This window comes from Hydra vulgaris, chromosome 02 (genome assembly GCF_038396675.1).
Source record: "Hydra vulgaris chromosome 02, alternate assembly HydraT2T_AEP".
NCBI classification, from domain to species: domain Eukaryota; kingdom Metazoa; phylum Cnidaria; class Hydrozoa; order Anthoathecata; family Hydridae; genus Hydra; species Hydra vulgaris.
Genome location: NC_088921.1, coordinates 25497135 through 25511469, shown reverse-complemented (window position 1 = coordinate 25511469; position 14335 = coordinate 25497135). Strand labels below are relative to the sequence as shown.

Sequence of the window (14335 nt, the reverse complement as noted above, 5' to 3'; positions counted from 1 at the left end):
TACTAATGGTAAAAACTATATAGCGTATCCTTAAAATAATTCTTTTTTTATTGTTTTAATAAAAATTATTTCAATGAATTTTGTTGTTTTTTAGACAGTGAAACTTGTTTTGTTTTTTTATTGCCGGTTACAAGCATACTCCCGAGACGATGTGAAATTGCTTTGATGTTTGTGGCATGTTGAACATCCATCTGTTTTATACTTCCATGGTTGAAATGAGATAATTAGACGCAAAGTTTTTTTATCTTTTACAAAAGCCACTAAACCAACAAAGTTGAAAGTAGTTTCTGTTCAGTACTCTTTAAAATTTTAAATATTGGTGTTTGCAAAGAAATACTACATAAATAATTTTTTAATATAAACTAATTTTTTTCAACTTTTTTTTGTATATTTATCCATTTATATAACCAAAAATTGAAAACTACAAATTTTTATAACTTTACAAAATTAGGTTAGGTGTTTAGGCTGTTTTGGCGCTAAGCCGTCTATATTGTTTTAATTAGTTTACATGTTTTATAAAAAATGTAAACTAATAATAAACTAATAATATTTATATTATCACATGTTTTGTTGATGTAAAACATGTGAACTAATAAAATTAAAATTAAAAAAAAAATTATTTTTATATTGGAAGTTGATATTTTGGAGAACTTTTAAGTTTGATAGTTAAGTTGTTAAAAAAAAAATAAACGTTTTTGAAAAAGTGTGGTTTTTGTAGACGCAGTGAGTGTACATCTACAGAAACGTCTCAACCGGCATTTGGACCAAAAAAGACGTTTTAAACGTTTAAAAGACATTCTGAACGTCTTTTATATATATATATATATATATATTTATATATATATAATTGATAAAAAACATCATGTTCTATTATATATTAATTTTATTATTTAATAGCGATATTTCGGCTTATATAGTTTAAGCCATTATCCAACTAAAAAAAAAACGTTATACAAAATTCTTGAAAATTAAAACAAAAATTATGTCGTAGCAACGTCGTAGATTTAGACATGTTAAGTTTAACAAAAAGTGTTCTCCAATGGTGTGCCATCACTAAGTTACCGTTGTAGCGATTTTAGACATTCTCCTGCGATTTAGAGCATTGTAAGCGTTAATTTTCGATTGCTTCGCAAATTTTACGCGTATAGTTATTAGGAGTAATAGAAATTGTTTTTGGTTTAGTCTATTTATTTAAACCACTACAATGTTGGCGTGTTCAACTATTCCTGATGCGTCCCAAGCTAGATAATAGCTTACTGAAGAGGTTTAATACTGCATTTTTTACTAAATTGCAAGTTTGTAATGAATCAATGTTACGTTTGCTAGAATGAATTTTTTTCTTTGGAGTATTTAAGAATATTTATTATTAATTAATTAATTTATATTGATACGTAAGTTTAATATTCTTAAATACTCCAAGGAAAAAATTTATTCTAGCAAACGTAACATTGATTCATTACAAACTTGCAATATTGTAAAAAAATACAGTATTAAACCTCTCCAGTAAGCCATTATCTAGCAACCAGGAAAATTTATTAAATCTTGGCCCACAATTTATACCATCAAAATCCGTTTATGAAAATTATAACATCAACTTAATAATGTGCTTTAAAATTTGAAAAAAATGTTAATGTTGAAAAAGCTGAATTTTTGCGACAAAATGTAAGCAAAACATTAAACAAGTTTTTTAATGTAAAAATAGCTAGTATTCTTTCTTAAATCAATATCTAGCTTTAAATGAGTTGAATGAAATAAAGATATAGCTTTTTGATAAAGGATGTGGATTTGCTATTTTAAATTCAGAATCAGTAATAAAAAAATTAAAGAATAACTTGGTAACTACACTATTTCTGCTGTCGATCCAACACAAAAATTTCTTTGTTTAATTCAACGAACTCTCAGTAAACTAAAAAAAAGAAAAAAAATTTGATAAAATATATGCTTCTGACGCTGTTCCACCTAGATTATGTGTATGCATTAAAGCACATAAGTGATACAGGTTACCCTATGCGAACTATAGTTTCAACTATTGGCACACCAGCTCATAAATTTTCGCAACATCTTGTTGAAATAACACAACCTACACTGAACAAAAACGAATGCAGGGTTAAAAATTATTTTTCATTTGTATCTGAGGCTAAAGAATGGATTTTCAAAAAAAAAATGAAATTCAGGTTTCGTTTGATGTTGATAATTTGTATCTATCGATTCCACTAGATAAAGGAACGATTGCAATAATTGATAATTTAAACAAAGATAAAGATAATCTTAAGATGCGAACTAAATTGGCATTAGTAGATATTCACAAGCTGATTAAACTTAAAAAATATATATCTTGAAAAATTCTGGTGCGATTGGTTGGTCCATAATGGTTTGTATGTCGGAAGCCTATCTACAATTTATCGAATTTAATGCTATCCAACAAGCTTTAAGCTTCAATCCTGCACCAATAACTTCTAAAAGGTGCGTTGATGGTAGACACGCCTGATTTTCTAATATTGACAACGCAAATTCTTTTTTAGATATTATAAATTCATAAGATACAGCCATTCAGTATACTATCGAATACCAAGTTTTTTAAAATCAACTAAATTTTCTAGACGTTTGTATTTCCACTAATAAATTTCTTCATAAATACGAACTTTCAATATATCGTAAGCAAGCAATTACTAATGAATGAAATTGAATTTCTTGTTAATGTGTTTTCCCAAAATGGATATTAATACAAACAATTTTCAGATATCGCCAAAAATTATAAACTATCACATAAAAATGTAATAAACCAGCAAATAGACCCTGGAAAAATTGTCATACTGCCGTGGATACCGAAACTAAGCATTATACTTAAAAGAGAGTTCGTAGAGTAGTATAAAAACTGTTTTTCGCTATGGGAATTCTTTACTTAAAATTTTATGTCACAATAAATCAATATTGCATCCAAATAGTTATCCTGGTATCTATCAGTTAGATTGTTCATGTGGTGCGAGTTATGTCGGCGAAACAAGAAAGAAAATTTCCACTCGCGTTAATGAATACAAGAAAAACATAACTAAAGGTAACTAAGACCCAGCAGGCACACGACGTTGGAATAACGTTGAAACAACGTTGATTGACGTTGATGGACGTCGATCAACGTTATTTCAACGTTATTCCAACGTCGTGTGCCCGCTGGGGAAGCATCAGGAGTAGTTGAACACGCCTAACATTGTAGTGATTTAATTAACTGGACTAAACCAAAAATAATTTCTATTACTCCTAATAACTATACGGGTAAAACTTGCGAAGCAATCGAAAGACAACGCTTACAATGCTCTCAATCGCAGGAGAATGTCTTAAATCGCGACAATGGTAACTTCGGGATAACACGCTATTGGCGACCACTTTTTGTTAAACTTAACAAATCTAAATCTGCTACGTTGTAATGACATAATTTTTTTTTTAATTTTAATACATTTTTTATAAAGTTTTTTTTTAGTTTGATAATGGTTTTTACTATATAAGCCGAAATATCACTATTAAATAGTAAAATTAATATATAACAGAACATGTTTTTTATCAATTAAATCTAAAATTTTAAAACATTACGTAATCTTCGAAGTCACCCGAAATCGTTAGTTAATAAGACCTTTTTTTTTCTTCCAGGAAGCTAGAAATTATGATAATCAGTTGAAAAAAATAGCGGCGATATGGTCGATACTTTGTCTAACTGAGTGGGCTTTAGATATCTAAATAACGTTGGAATACATTTACTAAACGTTTTGAACACGTTTTGTTCCGACCGGAATGATGCAAAATCTTTAAATTGAACACTAGGTTCAGTTGACGTTATTCCAGAAAAATATGCGCGGTGTTCGTGCAAAATTATGTTTGTTGTTTGCATAAAATAAATATTGAAAATATGAAGATTTTTTTTTTTACATTTTATAAAAACAAATTTATTGCATTTTTATGATAAAATGTAATTTATTATAATTAACTAAATGTATTATATTATAGTTGTCTTATAATGTTATGTATTAAAATATGTTATAATTTCAAAAATTGTAGTAATCCAATGTTTTTAATATTTAAAAAATATATTTGTTCTTCTTTAGATCCTAAAAAATTTTTTTTTGTGCTTAGAATACAAGTAGCCTTGTTGATAAATACCATATAAAGAGAAAAATTTTTCGGTTACATTTATATTATTTTATTTGTAATCAGTAATATAAATAATTGTTCAGGACAATTTAACTTAAATTGAAAATTTAGCTTAAATTTTAAGAAGCATAACTTAGGAATACTATTCAGAAACATTTTAGTTTTTCTACTTTTTTTAAAAGTATGCTTCCCTGTGCTTGTTGAAATATTGCTGAGTGTGTGTTTCTCTTACTCCGATTACAGCTGGATGCTTGTGTCTTTAACTGCAACCTCCTATTTACCCTGATTTTGGAATAAATGTTTTTTTAAAGTTACAACTTTTTTATTTAGCTTTTTGTTTAATTAATCTCACAGGTACCAATCATTGTTCCGCTGCTCTAGCATTTGTCTACTTCTTATATTTACTAGATTTCTTTGCTTTTGCTTTAACTATTTATTTTTCTATATTTACATTACATCTACAGTTTTGTCATTTAATTTTGCTCACGTGTAAGTAAATCTTTTTTTATCATAGTTGGTTCATATTAAATTAAGTTTATGTTTGCATTCATGGTCAGTTTTTATGAACATCCCTATCATAGAAGAATGGCATTTATGTTCTTTGACCAGTTTGTAAATATGTTTTTCTTTCCTAATTTTGATTGATTCCAACTTTAGAGGGCACTTGCATATTTCATATGACGACAAACCAGACCAAACCAGACGTAGTATGCTAATTTTAAAAGTTTACTAGAAAGCTTAGAGCTGCTCTTGAGATCCTTCCAAGACTTGGGTGGCATTTTTTTACTACTGAATCAATTTGTCATTTAAATGTTATGTGTTGATCAAGATAAACTCCTAGTAATTTTACACTTTTAAATGGTTTGGGGTCTACATTTCCTTTCTAGAAAATTTGAAGATCATAGCTCAAGTTTTATTTGTATTAATACGCATATAAGGTTTACTATAAAAATCTTTAGTTTTTTCAAAAGTTGCTATCAGTTTTTCTTTTACTAATTCAAGAGTAGGAGCTGTTGCTGAGTGAAAAATATCATATGTCAATTTTATGGTTTCAGGCTCACACTCTCAATTAAAAGATTTTAGACTAGAAAATTAAATAATTGTGAACTAATTCTACCTCCTCAAAGAAAAAAGTATATCTTGTTTACAAAGTTACAAAGTCACAAAGATATCTTGGTTTAATTGCTCACTTTTTTTATATATGTTAGCAGTTAATGTTAAAGCAAAAGTTATGGGCTTCTGAATTTGCTTTTGGTTTTAAGACATTTTGAAGAAAACTTTTTATGCAGTAAAAAAATAAGATTTGAGTATTAGTAACAAGATATTTTCAATTAATGTGTGGTGGAAGTAAGCAAATGTAGAATTTATTTTCTTTTTATTTCCTTATAAAAGATTGAAAATCAGCGATAACGCTAATATCCTTTATAGGGTATATTGTTGTTGTAATTTTAGTTCAAAACAACATGGCTTTATTGAAACTGTAGATAAAATGATAAAAGATAAAATGAAAAAAATTATTAGATGAGTACAACATTAGTATGGAAGTTTTTTTGGATATGAAAAGTTTGATATGTTTGGATATGTCTGTCCTGCATACTTTTCATATTCCATTTAAAAAAAGTAAATTTTAAAAATTTGTTTCTTGATGTTTTGTTTTAATTTGGCCAACAGTCCCAAGATGTTCAAACTATTTGTTTTAAGTCCTGAAATTTATACATTATTTTTCAATGTGCTGCCCTAACTTTATTTTTGGAGAGATATATTGCATTTTTAAAGAATAATTAACAAAAACATGTAAACTGTTATATATTTACTTTCAAATAATAAAAAAACTTTTAATAACTAAAAGTAATTCTTTTTAGTATTTAGAAAAAAGATTTACGCCTGGTATCAGATCTCTAGGATGTGTTCTTGTTATGACACAATATGTAAGTTTTACTAACTTGAATATAAAAATGAAATCTACAGGTTTTTTGAACTTTTTATTATTAATAAAACATGTCAGGTCCTTGGTTATATGTAGCGTGTTTTTAAAAAAAATTTAAAAATTAAGCTTTCTCAAGTTACTAAGCAACTAATATATTTATTTAGTTATTTTAATCAGTATATAAAAACATTAGTTACTTCAAAAGCAGTAAACATATTTTTTTCCTTGGTAAATTATTGTTTCAAAGAGCTTAAAAAATATAATCAATTTTTAAATCATCAATTAGTGCTTTGAAACTTAAAATAATTAATTTATATTGTAAACTAATTAATTTTTATTGCAAGTTATGTTAAAAAATTGATATTTAATCTTGACATTCCAAGAAATATCATATCAATTTTTATTATATCAACAATATAATAAAAGTTGTCTAGCTTTAAACATCTTTGGTAAGTCTTAGTGTTAAATTTTTAATAATATCATTACCTATTACAAAAAATGTTTAAAATCAAGTTAGTTATAAAATTCTAAGGCTTGATTCCAGACAGGTCACTTTAACTTCAGGTTTGGATTAGGATAATCATGATCACACTGCTACTTGCAACATATAATGCATTAAAACTTGCCACATGTCCTGCTGCCTTCTCTGAATTTCTGCTTTCAGCAAAGACTTCTAGTCTTTGCCAAAAGATGTAAACTGCATCTGGCAGTGTTCTTGTAGAAGGCCTCCTACTGGCACAGATTTCCTATCTATGCCACCCTATCAGATGCATGTACTATAGAATAGATTCTCTAAAACTCAGCTAAACCGTTTGAAGCTAGTTGATCAAAATGTAATCTTAAATCTGTGGTATGTTTACCACAGTTGTAGCTAAAATTTATATATATATATATATATATATATATATATATATATATATATATATATATATATATATATATATATATATATATATATATTTAAGTTTAACTCTATCTCAGAGAGGCTGACTCTATCATCAGTTGTAATATATGCAAAAATAGTTTATAAAAGTTTAAAGTTCACTGTGTGTCCCAAGCTGTAGCAGAAGAGAAATCACATTCAAAATAGAATGTCAGTTTAGAAAAAAATGATTTAATAATTTTAAAAATCTTCCCAAACATTCCATAAAAAGATAGCAAAGAAAACCTGTATGCTAGCATGGAGAAACCTGCAGAACTTTATTAAAAGTTTTTTATATGTGATTAGCATTAGCCTTTACTTCTCCATTTTCATTTAATACACAGCAGAAGATTGCTTTTATTGTGGTTAAAATATTTGCATTTAGACAATTTCTTGAATAGAGTAGAAAATTGGTTGAACAATGTTTTAGGGACAAGTGCAGTTTTCAGAATATTTCATAAATTGTCACCACATAGAGTACTTATAAGACTTAGAGCAAATACTTTTGTAATACTATTATAAATATTTTGTATGAATTACAAACTTTAGAAGAGTTTAAATAAAAAAGAAGTTTACCAATAATTAGGGTATCTGACAATAAATTACCTGTTTCTTTAAGGTGTCAGAAAGAGTGTGATCATTATATCCAAGAGATGAATTAAAGGAAAAGTTTTTAGCAAATAGTTCTGCTATAGTTTTGGGAAAGATTGTAAATCAAACCCATGCAATTGAGATTAAGTGTTAGATTTGTCTTTGCTAATGACACCATTATAGATTTTGCCAAAGTCTTTAAAACCTAACTTCTACAATAAAATGCAAGATTGAGTAATCAAAAAACAATAATATTTTTAAGTTATGCAATACCTTTTTTTTATAGATTTCTTGCAATTGTAAAAAATGTTCACAAGATTTGTTCCAGTATAAAAGAAATAATTACAATTAGAAATAGATGCTGCACAAGAAAAAGAAAACCATGTTACAGAATGAAGTTAAAACTATGAAAACCATATTACAGAATGAAGTTAAAACCATGAAAACCATGTTACAGAATGAAGTTAAAACCATGAAAACCATTTACAGAATGAAGTTAAAACCATGAAAATCATGTTACAGAATGAAGTTTGACTTGAAACTGACAAAATAAATAAATAATAAAGGCATATATGGTTGCCTAAATTAAGATTGCTCAATTTTCAAGAAGCTCAGTTTTCAGGAGAAAAAGAAAAGAGACACCTTTTAGAGAGAATGAAGAAACTTTTAAACTAAATATTTAAACCAAATAAGTCACAAAATTAACTATCTTGTTTAGAGTTTGAAAAAGACAACATTTTTTAGCATTAATGCCAGCAGAGCCAGTGATTGTGCCTCTCAATTAGCATTAAAGTCACTTTAACATTAAAAGTACAATTTTTTTTTGTCAAGGTTTGTGTTTTTGGTTAATAGGATTGTAATAAAGAATCGAAAATATTTTATATAAATTTAGTTTTAGTTTTTTAGATTCTATATTAGACCACATTGAGTTTTATAAAAATACGTAAGTTAAAGTGAGTTGAGAAAAATTTTTTTTTTGATTGGTAAAATGATTTACTAGTTGTTGTTTTTTTTCCAAATTTTAATCTTTTTAAGTTTAAAAATAAAATTTTTTTTTTTTTTTAATTTTAAAATTTGATAACCAACAGCATTTTATTCATTTTTTTCTACCTCTAGTAGACTCTGTTTTATGTTAATTATCAATGCTTGCTGTTAAGTTTTAAAATAATTCAATAGTATGGTTACTTTGATTAGAAATCTTTATAATAAAATACTTTGATTGTTATATGCTCAAATTATTTCATACTTTTACTTTCATAATGTTAATGAAATTATTTAAAAAACAATTTTATACCATTATAAAATAAAAATATTATTATTTTATAATGGTATAACATTATTTTTTAAATGCTTAATTGTACCTATTTAAATTATATCGACAAAAACCTGATTATTGTCATAATTTAATTTCATTTAAAATTTCAAATTTGAAAATTTTTAAAATTTTCGTAAGTTTGAAAATTTGGTCAAAATACTTTGAAAGTTTCAAAGTTTCAAACTTGAAAACTATTTTGAAACAAAAGAATATTTAATCTTTTGCTTCAAAATAGTTTTCAAAAAGCTGTAAAGTTTTTTTTTTTTTTTAATATACTTCAATACAGTGGTGTAAGTAGGTCAAGAAAGTTGGGGGCTGAAACAGAAATTTAGGGGGGCTATGGCAGCCAGAATCAGAATTTGAATGATTAAAACAGAAATTTTCCAAAAAGAGAGGTGGGGAGGGGGTATTGCCCCTCTGCCTCCCTGATTCTGTTCCAGTGCTTCAATACACTTATGTTTATAAAATGTATAACCAATAATATTTTTGTTCTCTGAGAGCAAAATGTTGTAAATAAAATTTATTTGCTATCATAGAAATAAATTTTATTTGCTACCATAGAAATGAAACAAAACAAAAAGCATCTGGTAAAGTAAATAACTTACATGCAAAAAATAATTAAACTTTATGACAAGAAAGTTGCATGCTACATGTGGTAGCCACATTTGATTTATGGGATAGCATAGATGTAGGCCATGTATAGTTATGGTATTTAAATAACTTAAGTCATATCAGTATTATACCAACATTTGGGCCTCATGGAGTTATTTAATGTAATGTAATTGAAAAACAATTTAATATAACATAATTAAAGAACTATTTAATGTAATGTAATTGAAAAGCAATTACTGAAATTATTTAATTGGCATAGTTTAATGATTGAATAATTTATAAGACAATAATTTGTAAATAAATATAATCTTAAAACAAAACTTTCAATCGTTTTGTTGTTTAAAATAAGAGAGTTACTAATTTATTTATAAAAAAAAGAAAAAACATGTTATTCTCCTAATAAACTCATTAGAAGATAACAGAAAGAGTTTCATAACTAATATTAAAAAGGCAAAAAAATACTCATGAGTAGAGTCAAGTAGCTATTATGATTCTATGTAGGAAATAATGTTACACAAGTTTACATCTATACCAATTTATTAAATGAAGAACGAATGCGAGATCAGCCAACCATCTAGATCAGTCCACAACTCGATTATCTTTCTTACTCCCAAAGTCTTTGCTTCAAATGTTTTTGACAAGACAGATACAGTTCACTTCTGTTTAAGATCAAGAGTATTTATAAGAAGCATTACATGTGATAGGTTGTACTTGGTTACATGTTACTAGTACCATGATAATGATCATCATTGACCTGATCTGACCTGAAATATTAGGATTAATATGAAATACCAGAAGCTATAAATAAATTTCAAGAACTATGCAAAATATTGGGAATTATATAAAATATCAGGAAATATATAAAATATTAGGTATTAAAAAAAATAAAATATTTAAATAGTTACATTTTTTTTTTTTTTAGATTTTGTATCTTGCTGTGGTTTTATATGCTCCAAGTTTAGCATTAGAATCAGGTTAGTTTTAATACTCATGCACTCAAGTATTATTATCATTTAAGTTAAACTCAGTAATTAAGTCAAGATTCAGCTCATTGCAATCAAATCCAAAAATTGATGACACATGATGATGATATGATTTTTTAGCTTTTTTTGGAACATAAAAAATCAAAATCAAGATTAAAAATAATAATGGTCTGAAGTTTACATTGTTTAAAATAAAATTGATAAAAAATTGATAACACACTAAAATTATATCACATAAAATTGTATATATTGCCCTTATTTTTTGGCTTTGTTTTTTCTTTTTTATATTTTCATTATTTACATCTTTTATAAGTCAAAAATATCTGCAAATAGGAAAAAAAGTTACTTTAAAATAATGAGTTTTGAAAAATATGAAAACCTATGATTGAAATGAATTTTAAAGAATCTTAACAAATGCTGTGTATGATAGAAAAAATTACTAATAATTTTGATACTTAGAGTAGAAGCTAATGAGTATGAAAACAAAAAGCTAATAAGTCAATAGAAATGGTCTGGAATGGTAATGTTTAAATTTATTTTGGAATACTAATGTCTAGTTATTTTTTTAAATGTATTTTGAATTTAAAAAAAAAAATTACTAATAATTAAGTAATTGCTTTATTATTACTCACAATAAAAAAAGTTTCAAGCTCTGAAAAGTCAAGCTCAGAAAAGTCAAGCTCAGAAAAGTCACAAAACACGGTGTGTGGGATGTAATGGGGGTTAACAACAGTGTCCGAAAAATGTTATTAGATTTTAATGCTTGCTGAGAAACATTTTAAACAAAATATGTTAGTATATATAAAAATTTACAAACTTTATTTTTTTGTATTAGTTGTAGTTTTTTAATTTATTTTATTATATTAAAGTTTTTAGAGAATTTTTTTACTATTTCAACTTATTTGTCAGTTGCAGGAATACCACTCACAGCAACCATAATTAGCACAGGTGTTGTTTGTACTTTCTACACAACATTGGGTGGCATGAAAGCAGTAATTTGGACAGATGTATTTCAAGCTGGTATAATGGTGGCTGGGCTAGTTGTTGTTATGGTTATTGGACTCATAGAAATTAAAGGTTTTAACAATTTATTTACCATTGCAACAAAAGGAGAAAGAATGACACTATTTGAGTAGGTTTATTATTAAGTATAATTGTTATATTATATGGTTTTTTATGTTTTTTTTTTTAACATTACTGAAGTTATTATTAGTCTTTTTTAAAGTCTTTCTGTGAAGATAATTATGCTAATTATTATGCAAATTGTTTATCATTTATAAATGCAAAATTAAAATAAAATTATTCATAATTCATACCTTAAAAATATTGTTTCAAATAAATTTTAATAATTTCTCTTTGCTTTTTTTTGTGTGCTTTTTTTGTTTGTTTTTAAATTATATTTTCGGGAGTAAATAACTGAGTTTTGTTAAAGTTAAAATTCACAAGCTACTTCAAGCCTCAATTTATTACAAAAGTAAGATCAGATGCCTGTTCTAAGCAATCGAAAAAATAAGATTTTTTGTCAAGACAGAAGTATAAAGTCGAGTCATGAGCAAATAAAGCCATTTTAGATGTAAGATCATTAATGTAGATAAGAAATAAAATAGGACCAAGGATAGAGTTACCCCAGAATTCAAGAGTTGAATTAGAAGAAAGGTTCTTTGCAAATAGTTCAGCCTTATTCTTGTGGAGGTACTAAGATCAGTACAATGAATTAGAAATGGAATGTTAGACTTATCATTGTTAATGATGTTGTTAAAGATTTTCCAAAAGTCTCTTGAGTCTAACTTCTGATTTAGTAAAAAAGGAATAACGGGGCTTAGCATCAGACAGGACTTTTTACATCGATTTCTTGCAATAATAAAAAGGCATTGTTTTTTTTAAAAAGATAAAAAAATGATTACGATTAGATAAAGCAATTGCACAAGAAGGTGAAAACCATGGAGTAGAATTAGTAAATATGACTTGTTTTCAAATCTAAAAATGAGACTTGTTTTCAAACCCAGCCCTGTCTAAACTAAAAAATTAATAACTGGGACTAGAAAAAAATTTATAATACTTTATATATCATATTTTTATGCTTACATTTACTATTTATTAAATACTGGCATATATTTATACATTTTCAAACTCTAATTTACTTCCAACAAGTTTGCAAGCAACCACTATTAATTTTAAGATTTACTTTAAAATAGAGAATAAGTAAAAATACTTGGAGATGGTTAGCCGAAGACTTGAAAAGTTGTAGGTTGTATATAAATGAAAAACCTGAAGATGGCTAATAGTTATAAAGTTTTTTTGATTTGCAAGGAAAAAAAATGGATTCATAAAATTTTTATAGCATGAAGGGACAGATACAGTAAAAGGATGCAACTTGTTGAATAAGAAACAAACAAGAATGTGTTTTGGTTTATTGTAATAGAGACAATAGCTTATTTGAGCATTGACCATGATTGTGTTTGTAGAAAAAAGAAAGAAATGCAACCTTACAACAATGGGAGAGCGGCTAAAGCTTGGCAGATAAAACAGGTCTATTTTATTATTTTTTTTTTATATGTTAATTCACCTTCCCAAGGCTGAAAACGCCACTACAGATGAGAGGCTACTTAATTGTGGTTGTAACCCTCTCTTAACTATATAATTCCGAAACACGAACCTTGACAACCAAGGCCGCTGCACAGAGAAACACATTGAGGGGGTACTACCAGGGACTTGGTAAGGATTGAACTCGGTACCTCTTGTTTATGAAGCGAGCACTCTATTACTACACCATGACCACATTACATTTACAACCTGCTATTAGACTTTGTCTGAGAGTAAGAGGGCTGTTTTTCATTAATATAGGTATACCAACATTGTTGCAACATTTTTTTGCAGTAAATAATTGAGTTTTTTTGGCTAACAAAAATTGCAGATTTTAAGTCCAGAATTTAGATCCATAAGCCGCAACAAACCTTAGGCTGTTACAGAAGAGAGATCAGATTAAAAATCAGCTGCTTGTTCTAAGCAATCAAAAAGTGAAGATTTTTTGTCAAGGCAAGAGTATAAAGTTGAGTCGTCAACAAATAGAGCCACTTTAGATGTTAAATTTTCATGACGATTGATATTGTAGATAAGAAACAATACAGGAGCAAAGATTTATGGGTACCACAAGATACCTTTTGGTACCTTTAAAGTTACTTGAAATAAAGAAGAGTGTAGGCCTTTAAGAGTAACTTTGTTACTGCAGTTTGTAAGAAATAATTTAATAATCTCAAAACCTTTATATAAAGAAACTAATAACAGAGTGAAGACTAATAGTAGAATAGTTGGAGAGGTCAAAGTGTTTTCTAGAGTTTTGAAAAATTGGAACCACTTACCTAGCACTTTTTAAAAATTAAATATTACTAAATATTATATAATTAATAAGATTAAATGTTAGACTTACTTTAGTTAATGACATTATTGAAGACTAACCAAAAGTCTCTAGAACCTAACATCTGATATAAGATACAAGATTTAGTAAACTAAGAATAACAGAGCTTAACATCAGAACGGGACCTTTTTACATTGGCTTCTTGGAATAATAAAAGGAAATTTGTTCTTAAAAGAGCTGTTCTTGTAAAAAATGATTAATAAAGCAACTGCTCAAAATGGTGAAAAAGATGGAGTAAGGTTAGACTCAAAATTAAAGAGTAGGAATAAAAGTTTCTAAACTTTTAGTCCAAAAGGAATAAAAGCTTCTGAGATGCACTTTATGCATACAGATTATGCATAGATATTATGGATATAAACATATATATTTATGCATAGATATTATGGATATAAACATATATGTTTGCTATTTGTTTAGATGCTGGCATTCA

The 14335-nt window shown here is 26.9% G+C and overlaps 1 protein-coding gene across 2 annotated transcripts in view; it reads left to right on the top strand.

The window, feature by feature from the left end:
* LOC100210345 (sodium-coupled monocarboxylate transporter 1) overlaps positions 1–14335 on the top strand; it is a 69748-nt gene that overhangs the window by 5841 nt on the left and 49572 nt on the right. For both annotated transcript variants that reach the window (XM_065790405.1, XM_065790404.1), the window contains 3 exons: positions 6003–6068; positions 10430–10481; positions 11400–11622. In XM_065790405.1, the coding sequence (XP_065646477.1) occupies positions 6003–6068; positions 10430–10481; positions 11400–11622 (341 nt within the window). The remainder of the gene's footprint in view (positions 1–6002; positions 6069–10429; positions 10482–11399; positions 11623–14335) is intronic.